Genomic DNA, 17612 nt, shown 5'->3' with positions numbered 1-17612 from the left:
CTTATAGCTTGCACTGCCACTTCTCCATTCCCAGAAAACACTGTTTAAATCAAACAGCCCTGACTGGTCCCCAACTTCCCCCACCCCAAGGAGTCCTCCTGAAGCAGGTTCAGCTGTCACTTCTTTTAAATCCCATTTCCTTTTCTTTAAGAGAACACTTCCCTCCCACACTCACTATGAATAAGAATAAACAGGTTTTCTGCGGCCCTTCTTTCCTCAGTCTGCTCAAAGTCTCTCCCAGACACTCTTCCAGGAGATGGTGTTGTCATGGCATCACCACAGGTCCTCACTGACATTCCCCAAACTGGAATCCAGCCATTAGTGCTGTAGAGAGTGGAGCACCCTGCTTAAAACACTGATACTCTGCAGGAACTTGTAGCATTCGCCCAGGGCTCAGAGCCTGCCACTGCTCTCACTGCACAGCCTCAGCTCCATCAGACGAGGGCCCGCTCATGCCTGGCGTCCTGGGAATGTCCTCCAACACCTGACACACCAGTCAGAATGAGGGCTGTCACACAGCGAAGTGCCACCAGCCAAAAGGGAAAGAAAAGAGAAGGAGCGAGTAGCAGCAAGTCTGACAGTTAGTTGAGAGCACAAGTCAAAATCTGCTAGTGCATCTGACAGAGCTTCTTCCCACCTAAAGGGACATCGCTGAATTAACAAGTACCAGTATTTGCTGACACAGAGCAAAAGCAGCAATTTTTCCAAGACAATTGCTTTCGTGTCATGGCAAAAGATGCAAGACAGGCACAAATGTTCAGCTGCTGAGAGGTGGTGGTCAGGGATGAGAGGGAAGAGAACTTCACCGAAGGGAAGCGTGGCTGGAAGACCTGTGCCTCGAGTGAGAAAGCAGAAACAGCACCCATCGACAGAGGTTTTACTTTGCACACAAACTCGAGCACAAAAGCTTGGTGAAAGATTGCCAACCACCACCTGGCAACCTGAATAATTATCCTGCATGCTTAGGAAATTTAGTCTCCTTTAATAAGAACGTTGGCCCAGGCAAGTTGGTTTTAGCAGCCAGCAGATCAACACAGCTCTCTCTACAGTGAAGTTCACTACGATCAGTTACAACTGCAGCAGAAGGAACAAAAGCTCTCAAATTTGAGGAAAGCCAAGTGTCAAGCCCACACAGCACTGCTCTTCATCTAAACCAGTGCACGCTCTCATGGGTCCATCTTTGAGGAAGCTCTGAAAGGCAGGGAGTCTCCCCCAGCTGCATGCAGGGTGACAGACCAGAGCTCCTAAGGGGAAGCACACTGAAAAGGCAGCACGGGTGCAGCATCCACCTGCCTACAGCTAGTCCTGGGGAAAACCCCAAGGACCGGGGTACAGTTCAGGGCCTCCTGAACTTCTCCATGTAGATGTTCCCTCGAAACCACAGCCTGTGTGTGGGGCACAGTTCCATTGCTAAGTTACTTGCTCTAGAAAGGGTGCAGAAAGCCTCAGCAAGCATCCAAGAGAGAAAATATATTGAGACTCTTAAAGAGCTCACTTGGCTTCACTTCTTAAAAGTAATATGTGAGAGGTAAGGCAATTACAACACACAGATCCCCTCACAGGGAGAACCTATCACTTGTTAGAGGCCTCTTTAATCTAGCACAGACCAACCTAACAAACCAGTTGCTGGAACCTAAAGGCAAACTGCAACTACGGCACCTTTCCCTCCCACACACTTCCCTTTAGTTTAATTAAAAAGTGCCAGAAGTTGTGCATCTTCCTATCTTTAAATCATGTCTGGCTGCTCTTTCTGACTGGTACACCTAAATCAAACACAGGTTCCTAGCACGTACAGTTCAGGAAACCTGCTGAGACAGAAATGCCTGGAACATAGAGCAAGTCGAGTTAGATGGATTTGTCTTTAAACTGTGGATATGAAAATGCAGGCCTCAGCTGGTCAATACGTTCACAATAAGTTGTGCAAATGGATGAAAATGAGAGGGAAACATGGGATTTAGGAGTTTCAGCTGTCGTAAGCACTAATGGCAAATGAGTTTTTAAAAGAAACCTTACAAGTTATACAGTTAGGATGCTTTTATCTTTGGCTTCAAGATTTCAACTTTTTTTTTTCAAAACCCACAGGATTACCTTGTAACGAAAGCTAATTTTCTCTCTAAATATTTACATGTAGACACTGTCCTCATTACCTTTTTCTGAAATTCACTTTTTTGATAATGACAGAAAATTCATATACAGTGTTCAGGCTAAAGACACAACTCAACGCTACAGAAACTGAGTGTAGGAGATGACTTTGGAAAACAGAGAAAGTTTAGGTGACTCAGCCCAGCTGCTCAGAGAAAGAAATGCAAGCCACAGCTCACAGGAGTGCTTGGGGTTGTAACCTCCTGAGGGTTACCCTGGTTGGTTTAATTTTGCATAAGAACAACTACGCTGATTTCCTGAAAAGTCACCTAGTTAATGCCATGGTATTAAAGTTATTCAAATAACTGTGAAAAAGAAATCCAAAGGATTTTCCTGCTCAGTAAGCCAAATGAAATGTCTGGGCACTGGATATAATCCTCCCTCCAATCATTTAATAAACTGCCTGCAAAACAGATGGCAATCATGCCTGAACAGTATTAAAATCATGAAGCTGAAAAAAAAAAAAGCTGTGTTTTCTCTGTTTACTTCAATGGGAAAAGAGTAAAAATAACTACCTGTTCCTGTAATTCCTCACCCTCCCTAGCCTGTTCCATGCACACCTCTCTTGCAGAGAACCTAGACTCAGTCAAGGGCTAACGAGAGAAGATTTGTCCCAGATAGACCTTTTCTTGCTGTATTTTTACTCTGATGGCTGTAACACAGCAGCATCGAGCTGTAGTCATCCACCTGACTAGAGGTGCGTGCTCTACATGGACAGCACAGCCAAAGGTTCAGAGCAGGCCACAGGCAAGAGAGCTGCTTCATGCTGCACCTGCAGAAGTCTGCCTGAACAGCCGCCCTTACACGATCAGACATAGCTGGTTTGCAGGCCAAAGTAAGGCACTTCACTGCATCGGCCCAGGCCATCTAACACCAAAATACGATCAGCAAACCTCAAGTCTGTCCCTAAAGTTCCTCCTCTTTTCTCCTCTCTTTACACTAGAGCAGCTGATAAGCCAAAGCAAGATTTCACGTGGCCTGAATGCTCTGAAATGCCGTGATTTAGGAACACCATGTGTAACAGCGTAACACTGCTATCTCCTGCGGATGGCAGGAACACAGCCCTGAGCAGACAACTTCAAATGCATCAACAATGTCCTGCTAAAATAACAAGGAATAGAGAAAAGTAAAGCACCGAGACACCAGTTTTTCTTTGTTTGAATACATATATTGCATATGTGATTTTTTTTTTGGCATCTTACAGACCAGACCATGCAATGTGCTTTTCTTTTACAAAAACAACACAAAATACATTCTTTGTTGGAGACGAGAGAAACAGGTCTTACCCCACAGTTTGGGTCACCTGGGGTATTTGAAGCCATTCGAATCACAGTGAGGAGATGAGGCCCTGCACATAAATTCAGCAACACGCTTTCCAGATAAGGATCTGCCCCTTCAGACCCTACATTCTCTAAACCCTACCCTGCCGTCGTGCCTGCCAGCCTATCTCCTGAACATCACATCAGTCTTCACAAACAAGCAATAGCCAGGACAATCCCAGACTGCTCTCCGCTTTCCCTCTTTTAATCATCGTAAGGTTTTCTGACTGCAGAAAGCAAGTTAGCTACAGAAGACTTTCTGAAGTATTTCCCCCACTAAAAACAACCCGTAACAGAGACCTTTTACCTGAAAGATGAAGACTTCACCCAGCTTGATGGATGGAAGGGCTAGTGCTTCATTACTACTTTAAAGACTCTTCTGCAGCTTCAGCGTGACCAAATCTCTTGCCATTACTTATCCTTGTGATTCAGTTGTCTGCCCATTTCTCTCTGCTATGCTGGCATTTCGTGGAAATCATCCTCTTATAACTCTTACTCAAGAATGAGCAGCCATTCTGACAATCAGAGTCTTTTTCTAGCAGCGGGCTATCTTCTACCTTTCTAGAACTGGTAGGATACCTCACCAATACTGCATATTAGTGTTAAATCAGCAGCTACAGTGATGGTTTTACCTGTGAAACCACAGATTAGATTTTATACACTGTTCTTAAGGCATTTATTTAGTACAACCAAAAAAAAATCAACAAAGAAAAATAATATACCCTCTTCATTGCTTCTCTTTATTCGTGGTTTAGGTAGGGATCATTACTTTCAAGAAAAATTCAGTGGGAACAAGGCAAAGCCTCTAGTAAAAGTCTGTGATTTAAAACCACCCAACCCACCCCCCTAACCTCTTTATAAAGAGTCACATCTTAAAACATGGAATAGATGAGCGTGTTTCAAAGTTCATGGTGCAAAAAAGAGGGGGATGGCTAAAAACTTCTCATACTAGTTTAAAAAAAACAACAAACAGCCATCCCACTCTATACGTGAACACAGCCATCTCCCTTTCCCTGTTTGTCTCTGCTTCCAGCCACCCTGCAACAGAATCAGTATATAAAGAACACCAGCAGCAGCTTTATGATAGACAATGATCCTTTTTGGCATCAGTCTGTGATAAGATCGTTAATTCTCTATCTTTAAATTACATCATAGCTGTGTAAAATACGCAGTGATATCCAAAGCGTGAACTCTTCACATCCGCTGTCGATACCTCAGCAAGATCCAGACCGCTGCCGCAGCGAGCGCCAGGCCTGGCACCAGAATAGCTGCTAGGGGAAGCCCACCTGAGTCTCCATCACCTCGATGACCCACGGGGCCATTCTGTGGCTGCAACTACAAGGAAGAAAAAAGTATTTGTGTCAGAGAGCCCACTGCAGCCCCACCTGTGTGTCCGGAACAGGCAAAAGGGTTCCCCCAGCTCCCCGAGCACTCCACCCACAGGGTCAGAACAGCTTCAGGTGGACTGAGCTTCCCTACAGGGCACCAAGTCACTGCCAGGCACCCTTCCCGGGTGTCTTTCCCAGAAAAGGACGTCAGTACTTCCCTGTTTTTCTCATCTGCCCTGTACAAGGGTCCAGAATTTTATTAATTTATTAATTTTATTAACTACTCCTTTACTAAGGGAGTAGAAAAGGGGCCTCAGCCCATCTCTCTCGACCAGCATGCTCCAGGCTGATCAGCATTTCCTTCGTCAACTTCAGTGCTAGCCGGGGATGTTGAACTGACAACAGGGGATTGAGGATTCCTCTCTTTCTGTATACAAAACAGTGCCAAGATATTTAATCTGCAGCAGCAAACATTCCTTTTGCTGGGCCATATACATATCTCAGCACTAACAGGAGTGATGACCCCTGAAACAATGAGTTTTGACTCTGGTTTTGACTCTAGGAAGATTTCATCATCTGAAAGAAAACTGGAGAACCTGAGATTTTGCCTTCGAAGACAAACCTCTGCCTCGGGGAGAGGAGATCCATGAGAAAACACACTACACTCCAGCAAACAAAGACCCAGGGACTCCTCCAATCTCACCAATTCACTGGTACTCTTATAACCAAGTAATTCAAGGTATGAACACAGCCGTCATCAACTAGAAGAGGCCATTGTTCAAATTCTTTACATGCATAATTTACACTGAGCACCTGGACATTGTATTTTTTCCGCCTCATAAAATAGAGAGCTATCAATCACGGAAACCAGTCTAAACTGAGCCAGGAATAACCCTATGAAACAGGTTAAACGTACCCTGCGCTGAATTTTCAGAGACACATCATAGCCTGCATTTCTGAACAGTTCCACAGCATCCATGTGCCGCAAATCCTTCAAGTCTCTGCCATTGATCTAGCGGAAAAAAAAAAAAAAAAGGAAAAGGAGAACCAGTTGCTGAAGGGCAAAAGCAAATTTTCAGTGATGCAGGCTAATATAGGAAGGATAGGAGATAAAAATCTCTTTAATTAAATTCTGCCTTGGAGCATGACACCACAGTTAGCAACATCCATATCCACCCATTCGTATTATAGAAGAGTTTTTATGTTGAGAGGTAACAAGAGAAACTTCAAATCAAAAAACAGAGTTATTGGGAAAAAAAACACTACCTATGAGCAAAAACAGACTGTAAGAAGACAGTTGTGTCAACAGCAGCTTTTTATGTTGATGCCTTACTGGAAACAAATCAAAGGTGTAACTGTGACAGCTAATGAAAATAAAGGAGCAGGTATGGAAAAATTATGACTACAGTTAAATGAGTATATTTCCCACACTGTATCCCCTATTGGCGTACCTTTGAAATCTTCTTTCTCTTTGAAAGAGTGTTGTAAACATAAATTTAAAAGCATATTGATGTTAAAAATAAAAAAAAAGACTTACACGCATATTTGCATCCACTTTGAAGTGCTAGAATTTTTCTTCTTTTCACATAATAATTTCTCGTGGCACAACATTTTACAGCCTTCTTGATTTCATTCACTAACTAATGATACTCAACCTAATTTTTCTTACTGTTTCATCACCATTACCCCTAATTGTATCCCCTGAGATCACATCCAGTTCCTCTTGTCTCGTGACACTCAGACTTCCTGAACACATGCATGTAAATATTAAACTGTCAAGAAAAGATAGTATAATATTCAGCAGTTGAATGTAATATAATTTTAGCCAGTAATGGGCTTTAGATAGTATAAGGCACTCAATTCATTTATAGAGGCTAAAAAGATTACATGTGGAACATAATACACAAGTATAAAATAAAATTAAAAATATTAAAGTAGCATGTATCACACTAGAGAGACTACTTCTTCACCCATCACTTGTTAAAGCATCTTGTCTTGTATGACTGTCAAAAGTCTGAAGAACCTGGGGGACTGAATATCAGTCACTTTAAATAAAAGGAGAAGCAGTCTGTACTATTCCTGATGAGTTGCAATGAAGAGTTTTATGGACCAGAAATGTTATGGCCTAAAAATCCTCCTGAGCAAAAGGATCAGTAATCACTGACTACCAGTCAAAAAAGGGAAGCTTGGAGGTGGAAGATCAATTCCTGTATTTACATGTGGGTAAATGATGATCCACTGGGAGCAAGAGAAGGCCTGATGAATTCGAAAACCTCAGGGAGGCAAGTCACGAAGGAATGCAAGTGCTGCACCAAGAAGCACTTCTGAGAACAAACTGGGAAGGCAGAAGAGATGGGCCCATGAGTAGAGGCACTCATCTCCCTGGTGCTCAAAGCTCTCCCCAGATTCCCAAGAGAGCTCCTCCATAGCTCAGCATCAAGTAATTGCATACATCACATTCTCTGTGCACTCTGATGGCAAACCTGCATCTCACATCACATCACTGAACACAGCACTTCAAGATCACATGGGGTGACAGGAGGAAGGGCTTACCGCTACAATTTTATCTCCTTCTTGTAATCGGCCATCAAGGTAAGCTGCCCCGTCCTTTTTGATCCGGCTGACATAGATGCTGCTGTCATTGGAAACGTACTGCTGATCTGTCCCACCAACAATGTTGAAGCCAAGCCCTAAGGTAAGCCAAAGAGAAAGCTGATGAGAAAATGCTCAGAGCTTCAAACATTCTTGCTGCTGCTGTGGACTGCACCCTCCCATGCCCTTCTGTTTGCTCCACCACGCTGAAGCTCACAGCACACAAATCTGCATCACCCTTCCCAACCATCACTGCCTAAAAAATAAAATTTCTCAGGAAACTGGTGTTTAAAGCAGAAGAGAGACCCCGAGTGCCTGAGGGGGCAGATGCTTCACTCCGTAAAGCTTCTGGGAGCTGTTTTCAGGTGAGAGCTGGGAAGTACTGAGAAGCACGCCATCAATTCTAAGATGCCAACGCAACCCACGGCAGGAATTCGCCTCTTCAGCACAGGATGAAAGTAAATGAAAGCACTCTGCATTTCACAGGAGGCTACGGTAAACCATTAGCTTTGAGAAAAAAAAAAAAAAAAAGAAATTGTGCCTCAGGAGTTTCATGAGCTGAGAATCACAGCTAGGGAAGGCAAGGAGCATTAGGCCCTGTCTAGAGGTGAGGAAACAGGCAGGAGGAGCTCAGGGCCACCTCGCACTCCAAAGGCTCCGTGCCTACTCGTGAGGAGCTGGAACTGGCAACCTTTGCCTCCAAGAGTAAAGTAAGATCAGGTCGGACACAGCTAGTTCAGATTTTATGCACTTTGTTCTCTTTCAGGAACTCAAAACACCACAGAAAATAAAGACAAGTTCCTGGATTTCATGCAAAACAAAAAGAAATACATATGCATTAAATAGAACTGATGTCCACATTTGTGTTATGTCTTGTACTGTTCTTTAAAGTAACCCTTGATTACAGACCTCCAGCTGGAACCAGCAGCTGGATTACAGCACAGTTAAAGATTAATACTCGTGGTTCCATCAAAATTCAGAAGAACAGTCTGAATGCAAACTCTGGAAAACCACAGGTTACAAGAGCACGTTGTGCGCTGCACATGCCGCTAAGCTTCTCTGTCAGTAACATGGGATGGGGAAGATTCCCCGAGAAGAGGCTGGCAGTGAAAAAAAGAAAGAAAAATCAAGAAAAAAAGATCAGGTATATAAATAATAAAGTAAATAGAGAGAGGAAACAAAAATTGACATAAACCAGTCACACAAAACCTATTGTCAGCCAGGCTGATTTATTTTTCCTCTCTCTCTCCCTCACTCTCACAAAATTGGGACTAGAAACTCTGGGAAGCAGAGCTGCAAATGAAAGAGTATAAACACCTTGTGCCTGCTGGGAAGCAGCATTTTTAATTATTACTGGGGACCAAAGGATATAGGAGATGAGTCATGGTATTTTAAGTGTGCATCTGCAGTTGGAAAGTGGAGAAATATTAACAGCAATCTTGCCACACCTGATTTACTTTTTTTTCCTCTCCTCTCCTCTTCTCTTCCCTCCCCTCCCCTTCCTGGCAGCTTCAGACTAATGAGGAAGAAAATGGGAGGAGCAGCAGACTGAAGAAACGCTGACTTTTCAGCTGGACTCGTACCTATTCCAAGGAACGCTTGTGCACAATAACCCACCTTTGATAAGAATTTAAAAAAAAAAAAAATCACAACATCCACAAACCTAAAAATGATTTGCCATAAACCTTCAGAGGAAGCAATACTACAGAAAATTAGTTTTAATCAATATTTATTACAAAGCCAGAAAGAAGGAATACAAGTTTCAGAGTACACTGACTGTCTCTCAGTTTTTGTGTGTGTATACATATATATATAAATACAATATAAAATGAACCAGTATACATTTTGCAAGTTTTCACCTATGATTAGAAAAATAATGTAAGGTTATCATCAGCAGAAGCCCTGTGAAGCAGGAACAGATCTTTGCGAGGCAGGAGCTCACACTAGACCCAGTTAAGTACCTGCAGGACTTGCCACTGGGCTTTTTCACCCTGTCTTTCCTTTCCAGCACTTAAGCTTCCAGTCTGGCTAAAAATATCTTCCCCATCATTCCTTCAACTCTGCTGCTATTCTCCTCCCTCCAGCTCATGCAGCCTCAGTAAGGGACAGAGCATAACCAGGAGAAAGAGAGGAAGGAGAAGGAGAGAGCACAGGGCATTAAATCCCTTGCACAGGGGACAGGAGTGCAAGCAGAGAGCTGTAAAAGCATGCCTGGGTCTAGCTTCTGGCCCTCCCATGCCTCGCCTCCTTTACCCACCTGAAACGTAAAAAGTCCCCCTAAGAACATTCAAAAAAATCAGGATTTACAGAATTGGCAGAAGAGATACTGAATAATACAAACCCCAATTTGAATCTACAAGGTTATTTAGTTTTTCATACAATCAAATTTTTCTGCCTAATTTTGGCCTAATAAATTAGAAGGCAATTTGAGAAAGACAAGAGACTTGCACAGTTCTGCTACTTCAATACAATCACACCCTCAGCAAACTTCTGCCAGAGATGTTTGGCATCATCCTATTTTAGAAAGGTGTGCAGCCACAACTCATGTTAGAGTTGGGCTTGCACTCAGATTTACAGGGAACAGCAGTTTGTTCCTTCAACAGAAATGAGTAATAATTTAGTGATAAGTCATTAAAGATCGTAAGGGCTGTAGGGCCTTCAGATCAGATGCTGTAGCTGGAAGCCTAACAGCAGAAATCTGTCCGGCCATTGAGATGGGCTGGCTGTTGTCGCCCTCAGGAACCAGCTTTAAATTCCAGTGGCCATGGTGCAGACCTCCCAGCTCTGCCCTTCAACGCCCCCATCCTCCCCCTCAGGATTTCAGGTCAAGGTGTTCCCAAACATACGGAAAGAGCTTGGAGCCAGAACGGGCTTCATTTTACCAATCATTTCTGCCGACAAGCACGGTTTCATCAGCTGAGGCTCGCAATGTGGCTGTGCAGGCTTCCTGCGGCCGCGAGGCAGAGAGGTGCCTGCCTGCGATGGTCTGCAGGCTCACCTGGCATCGGGGCCAGGCCTGGCCCTGCAAATCGCTGCCCAGAGATGAGAAGCAGCAGAGCAATGCAGCGCCGCACCTTGCCCAAAGCAAGAGGCCAGACTCTGCTTGCTGAAGGCCCGCGACGCTAGCCCAGCCACCTGCATGTACAAAAACACTGCCTAGGCAGCCATGTGCTCACGGAGGCAGAAGAGGAGGATGAGGGCAGGGGGAACCTGCCACCACTGTGTCACCTGCACGGCCTCCCCGGGCACAGCCAGGGGATGGGGCTCACCGCCACGGAGCTCCCGGCAAGGCACGGGGAGGCAAAGCTGGCCTGCAGCCACGCGCAGCAGCTGTGCAGAGGGGAGGGCCGGTCTCATTCGCCTCTCTTTTAATTAAAGATCAGGCCTCACACATCAAAGCGCAGCTCTGGCTTCAAAACTTCCCCAGACCTTGCAGCTCTTCAGATCCAGGAATTTCCTTCAGATCTGTGTGTGTGTTGCTACCTTGCTGCGACTGACAGTGCCATTGTAATCACAGCACAAATCCTACAGGAGTACCTCAGCCAGCTGGGGTCTGAAGGCCTGGTCGCTGCCAGCAGAGGGGATGTTGCTGTGATGGGAGAACACAAAGCCAAAAAAATGCCCCGCAGACACCCCTGCTCCCCTTCCCTTCAGCCAGCACCGCTCCCGTCTGACACCCGAAGTCCCCTCTGACTCCTCACTGAGCATCCTGCACAAAGCTGCCCGCATAGGGACTGTCACCTGCACTCAAACTTCCAGCAATGCCCCCAGTTTTGGGTGTCCGACAACACCAGAGCACCACACACCTGCCGCTTCACTCCAAAGCAACAGCAGCGAGGCAGCAGACGGCAGCACGAGCTCCGGGCTTCCCAAAACCCCATTTTTTGCCATTTCCCAGAGGGAAACTGCCAGCAGCCGGCACCTCAGAGCCCTGTTACGAGAGCAGACAGAGCCTGGCGGATTTCTCTCTCCCTTCCACAGCCGCAGCCCCGTCCCACAGCAGAGCACTCGCCACGGCAGCACCAGCAGCCACAGCATCGCCCGGCCACCCCCGACAGCACCCGGGGAGACGGCTCCGGGGCTCGGGGGCTGCTCCCTGCGGGCCCCCCGGGGCTTCCTCGCCACCTCCCGGCGAGGAGAGCGAAACCCGGGGCCGGGTCCCCCCCCATTCGCCGCTGCCCTCCCCCTGCCCGCCCGCTCCCTGCAGGCCTCGGCGCGGCTGCCCCGGCCCGGGAGGAGCCGGGGCCCGGCGAGGGGCGGCCGCCGGCCCGGCCGTACCCGAGGGTCTGCGAGTGAGCCTGATCACCTCCTCGGCGAGGCCGCCGCCGGCCGCCACGCTGCCGTTCATGCTGCAGCCCCAAGGTGAAGTCGGCTCCCGGGGCGGCCGCTTTCGTTTCCTCGGCCGCCGCGGGGCCGCGCCGCGGAGCGCTGGGAGTTGTAGTTTGTGTTGTTTTTTTTTTTTTTTTTTCCTCTCGAGCACGCCCTCGGTGCCGGGCTGGAAGGCAGCAGGGGCACGGTGACGGGCTGGCACCCCCAGCACTCTGCCACTGATGGTTTTGGGTGCAAAAAGGGGAATTACAAGAGGCAGGCGGGGCTCCGAGTGGCGCACAGGGAGCCCGCAGCGCTTGGGTTACTTCTTTCGGCTGACCCCCAGCCGCTCGGTTTGCCACATCCACCTTGCTTCTTGCACCTGAATTATGCTTGTTAGTTCTCTGGGAAAACAAAACTCAACTAAAATAATAATAATAAAAGAATAAAGATAAATAATTTTTAGATTATTTTAGATAAAATAATAAAAGAGTAAAGCATAAAGCTGTGGGTTAGTCAAAGCGGAGTTATCTCGCCTCTTGGCATAAATGCAGGGACTGTTTTCTTCACCTGCCCCAAACCATTCGTGTTGTACCAAGATACGATGCAGCATGCTGGACAAACAATGCGTTACCTCAGGTCACCAGGCAAATATAGGTAACAGTTTAAGGACCCCTTCGCTTTAGACAAAGAGCCACGACGAGCTCTGAATCACATCTTTGTATTTCACATCCAACCATAATGTAACCAGGCCTTTTTGGATGAGAAACACAATTGTTTAAAAAATGTGTAGGAAAATGCATATTCGAAAATCATGTGTCATACCTGGGAGTCTGAAAGTTTTCCATTGGCACCTGTTGAGTAACCAAATCTTTCTTCCCAAATGTTGCAAGTCTTGTGTTACTTATCCTGCCTTTAGAGAACGTTTGCTAAAAATACAGGTTTTGCTTTCCAAATACATATAATCATTCTGGTAGCAGACAAGTGCACTATAGTCCTTAGTCTAAAAATGCCAGACATTTAAAATAAAATTTTCACCATAAATCTGGACTACAGATTCCTCTTTATGCTGATCTGGTGGAAAAATCTAGATATTGCTATAATATACATAATAATAGCAATAATAAAATCATTGATTAGTATTTTCAGATCCTTTTTCCATGCTTTTTCATAAATTTGACAAATTTTAAATCTTGTTAAAAAACTGAAAATATGCTTCTGCATAGCATGCTGTAGAGCTATGACATTCAGTGACTGCTTACAAAGCAATCACATAGTAAAGCAAGAGAAAGCTCCTGAGCTAGTTAGATAAAATACCTATCAAATATTGTGGGAATTCTGGCTGTGGGGGCTAGCAGTATTTTCCAAGTATTTTAGAAATCCAGTTAACTTGTGCAGTCTCACAGACAGCTTTTTTTTTTTTTTTTTCCACAATAATAAAATACATAGCACTTCTCAGAAGAACCTGCAGGCAAGGTATTGTGAAGCATCCAGAAAAAAACAGATGCATTCTCGTGAAATGTCAGGTTTGGTGTCACTGTATTTTTGACATACATGTATATCTGATGGTTCAGAAGTGTAACATTTACTGGCATGATCTGGATAATGCTTCTCTACCGTCTCACAAAATGAAGAACCCACTCCCTACTGTCTACCTTCCTCCTGAAAGGTTCCTCCCTGGAAAGCGTGTGAAGGTTTTATGCCAGGTACATACCTGCATCTCACCAGAATATCTGTTTCTAGCCTGCCTGCATGTCTCAGGTGCACCTTCAATGAAGAGACTGCAAGAGCATTTGTTTTTTCTCTTTGGCTATTACTGACTGACAGAAGCAAGATGTTCACAAACACCTCTCCCTGAATTGAAGAAAGCATTAGATGAAGGAATAAAGTAGAGCAAACCATTTATTTACACCTGTTTTAAAAAGTTTACATTTGTAAACAGTTGATATGGAGCATAAAAGCTATACCTACTGTTTGCCTAACTACTTTGAGAGCTCAAAGAGCAAATCAAAAAACCAGCATACCTTACTGCCAGCATTTATTAACTTAAAATAAACAAAGATAACATTTACTCTGTATTTAATAAAATTATATTAGATTATAACTATTCAGAACGTGTTGAATTACTTTGATGAGTTATCAGCTGGCTCTGCTCAAGGGTAATTGGAGATTTTCCCAGGAGCATCCACAGCTACAGCTTTGGAAGAACTACTATCTTCTTCCACAGCACCAAGCTTTTTCCCTCCTAAGCCATTCCCCTACTTCCCGTTTAAAATATATGGTAAGGGCAACTCCAAGGACAAAGAGAAAAAGAAAGCTAAATACTGCTACTCCTATTTTTGCTCTCTGAAAAACCTCCTCGGGTGGAGCAGGTCCACTGTCAATGCTACCTCCAAATCCTTCCCACTCGCAATCTGGAGGAGCCCATCCATACCTGCAGTGACAGTTCTTACGATTGTTACACACTCCTCTGTTATGGCACTTTGTTACGTTGCAGTCATAGTTCAGCACGGACATATTGGTACATGTCCTTTTGATACAAAGCATGTCACTACCACATGGCGTGCCATCTTCCACAGCCCCTAGGTCAGCTGTAGCCATCCCTACGTGGTAGTCAAGGCCCCAACACTTTTTACCTTCCTCAGGGGTTTGGACTACTGTTATGTGGTTTTGCAAGAAAGGCAACCTGTGTATGTTTTCACACTGTATCCTACCACATAACATATTCTCAATGCTGCATTTTATAAACTGAATATTGTCACGAATACCACAATTTCCAAAACGGTCACCTTCAGTATTCACTATGAAACAATCTATAGGAGCAACCCTGGCTTGTTTGCCAAAGAGATGCTTGCATTGTTCATCGTGGGAAGTACATTTTCCTCGATAGCAATAGGAACCATCTTTGCAAGGGGTTCCATCTTGCATGTACAAGTCTGGCTGGCACCATGGGGAAGTCCCGTTGCAGTACTCTGGCAGGTCGCAGATGCTGGTACTTGCTCTGCACAGTGTTCCTGCTGGACTGACCTGACAGCCCTTGCAACATTTTCCAGAAGCACAAACTGAACCTGCAGTCAACGTACAGTTCGGGTGACAGCAAGGATCCTTTCTGCAGCTTGACCGTGAACCACAGTCACATTGCTCTCCGCTTTCTACTATCTTATTCCCACAGTATTCACGCTTCAAGGTGTAGTAGGTGCCAGGTGCCGGTGGCTGACGCAGGCAGGTACCACCACTCCCAAGCAAGTCAAAGTAGTATTTGTAACTGCAGTCACTGAACGCATCGGTGTCGACTTCGGTTTCATACATAATGCATCTCTTCCGCCTGCATTTGCAGTACGGTTCGTCATGGCGCATCCCAAGATTATGGCCCAGCTCATGGACAAACGTGATAATAAACGAGGACAACTTCCTGTTGGTGAAGGAATCAACTGCTGCTGCCCACTGGCTATCACATACGGACCCCAGAAATGCCAACCCCAGGCTTCTTCCAAAGCTCTGATATGCAAATAAGTGAGCGGTATCGTGGCGCATCCGTGGATACAGGTCTGATTTTCGCCATTTGTTAAAGTCTCCAAGTGCCTTGTTTACAGAGTTAGTGATGTTTATAAAATTACTTTTGGTCCAGATCTCCAGTCCCACAAGGAACAGTTGAACGGAAAGCTGTTCATACAGAGAGTCCCCGATATTGATGACTTCTATGACTTGCCTCAAGACTTCGGATTCATTCCTGCCTGACCTCACAAACCGCACGTTGTCCACGACCACCACTATCTTCACATACCTGATGTGCGTCCACCATTCCTTCAGCACGTACTCCTCGTCCACCAAGGGGGCCTGGAGCCATGGCAGAAAACCCTTTTGGTACTGCAGCTCCTCCGGGGTCAGCCCACAGGTGGGGCCCATGGGGCTGTGAGCCGCCTCCATGCGGTAGAGGAAGTGCCGAAAGGCCGGATCGTTGGGGATGGGCTCGATCTCGTAGATGCCACCTTCCACCCACAGCACCCCACGGAGGCCCCTGCCACAGGTGCCGAGGGCCACCAGGGAGCCGGGGCTTCCCTGCACCTCTCCCTGGTAGAAGCAGTCGTCCTGCACGAAGGGGTGCTCCTCCCGGCGCGCCCCGTCCTCGCCGTAGGTGACCAAGGTGAAAGGCCGGGAGACCAAGCCCCTCCTGGGCCGTAGGCGCAGGATCCGCGGCCGCCCGTCCACCTCCAGCCAGTAGGAGACGGTCAGGGGGTTGGTGTCGGCGCGGGGGCTCAACTGCCGCGGCACCGTCACCCACATGCTGGTGATCTGCAGCGTCCCGGGCTCGCCCCCCTGGGCAGCGGGGCACCCCACCAGGCCCAGCAGCAGCAGCAGTGTCCCCATGGCCACCACCTGCTGCTGCCCCATGCCTGGCTTCGTGTGGGGCCCGAGCCTGGAATGGAGCCACCCCCACGTCCCCAACTGCCCCTCAGCGCCTGCCCTCCCCCTGCGAGGAACTGAGGCCGAGCGGCAGCATGGCGGCCTCCTTCGCCTCCCGCCTCACGAAATGGCGCCCCAACACCTGGCGTACATCTCAAAGGGCTGTGAGTGTGCCTCGAGACAGCCAGCTGCTGCTCTGCCAGCATATACAGAGGCTTTTGTGGAGGAATAAAGAGAATTAGTCCAACACAGGCATGTTCCCAGCTTTTTATCATCCTCATTTTCAAACGGATGGGTATTTCTCCTGTGCAGGTGTAAGAGCTCTGCATAAGGAGGAGCCCCAGCTGAGTTTCACACTCCTAGTCATTTATGTCTGCAGAGAGCAAATAAATCATTTGGTTAGACCACAAGGGGAAAAAATCTGTTGAAATAGCTCAAAGGTTGGCTTTGTTCGCTTTTTTATTAAAAGATCATTTGTGAGTGAAGATCAGGAACAGTCAATTTTGACTCAACAGAGTGTGAAAAGAGCTTAGGGCCTGAAATGGAAAAGCGAAGAAATGCTGGATAGCAGGACATAACACTACTTGGTGCCTTTTCATAGCCTGTCTTACTATAGCTAGTGACACACCTACCCACACACACGAAAAACAGAATAAAGGATGAATCTGATTCCGCTAGGGTTGATAGAATAGAAGCAAACTCCTAGCTCCAGTTATAAACCCATAAAGCCTACCAGTTGCTATGTATGTACAGCAGTGTGCCTCAATTACGAATGCCACCAGTGCAGTTGTGGTTTTCTTACATCATGGCCTTTTCAAATGTTTGTGCTTGTTGAGCACAGGGAAGAGGCTGCTTGCATGTGCATCTACCAACCTGGCTGCCATCTCAGTGTTAGGGAACCGCTCCACCAAGATACAGCCCTAAGACAGCGACCTGGACTGTGGTAAGGCAGGTTAAGCACAGCACAGCTACGCATGCTTTTTGGCATGTAGTGCTGGGATTCAACGTACCAACAGCTGTTATCTTTTAGGAACTCTTTACAACTTTATTTTCAGCACTGGACACATTTCCATGCATTCATTTCGAGTGTGGCCAGCATTGGTAGTGCACACCCAGTAATAAAACACTAGATTAAAGGAATGAAAATAGGAGGATGTCTGCTTCTATCAGAATCTTTCTTGATAGCGATAGATAACCATAATTGTACATTGTTTGAAATTGTTTATTACCACTTTACCTAAAAGCAAACAAACTCATGGCCTAAGTTAATCTTAGATTAATTTTCTTATTAGAGTTACCTCTAAAACTAAAGAAATTATTTTCTGTGAAGTCTTCTATGTGCAGTTAGCTGTTGAATAATTGTCAACCACTTTTCACGCCAGTTTTGCATTCCAGGGCTGTGAACTGTGTCACTTTATGCCTCTTGAAATAAACATAATTCAGACCACAGTAGCTGTAACGGAAAATCCTATTACATAATCCATGTGCAGTGCTATTTTTAAATTCATACTTCTGCTGT

The 17612-nt window shown here is 46.0% G+C and overlaps 2 protein-coding genes across 2 annotated transcripts; both read right to left on the bottom strand.

Annotated features, from left to right (window-relative positions):
* Positions 1–3302: 3302 nt before the first annotated feature.
* On the bottom strand, positions 3303–11810 carry LOC309879075 (synaptojanin-2-binding protein-like). Its single transcript, XM_082762390.1, has 4 exons — positions 11660–11810; positions 7343–7479; positions 5706–5801; positions 3303–4796 (listed from the first exon to the last, which is right to left on the bottom strand). The coding sequence occupies exons 1-4, from the start codon at positions 11727–11729 to the stop codon at positions 4656–4658; spliced, it is 444 nt and encodes a 147-aa protein (XP_082618516.1). The 5' UTR covers positions 11730–11810; the 3' UTR covers positions 3303–4655.
* Positions 11811–13849: 2039 nt separating this feature from the next.
* On the bottom strand, positions 13850–16057 carry LOC309878267 (disintegrin and metalloproteinase domain-containing protein 20-like; the record flags this gene model as incomplete). Its single annotated transcript, XM_082760550.1, has 1 exon — positions 13850–16057. One exon carries the CDS (start codon positions 16055–16057, stop codon positions 13901–13903), a length of 2157 nt encoding a protein of 718 aa, XP_082616676.1. The 3' UTR covers positions 13850–13900.
* Between the last annotated feature and the right edge of the window lie 1555 nt (positions 16058–17612).

The sequence above is a fragment of the Aythya marila genome (assembly GCF_965140915.1).
Source record: "Aythya marila genome assembly, chromosome: 5".
NCBI lineage: Eukaryota > Metazoa > Chordata > Aves > Anseriformes > Anatidae > Aythya > Aythya marila.
This window is presented reverse-complemented; position numbering and strand designations above follow the sequence as displayed.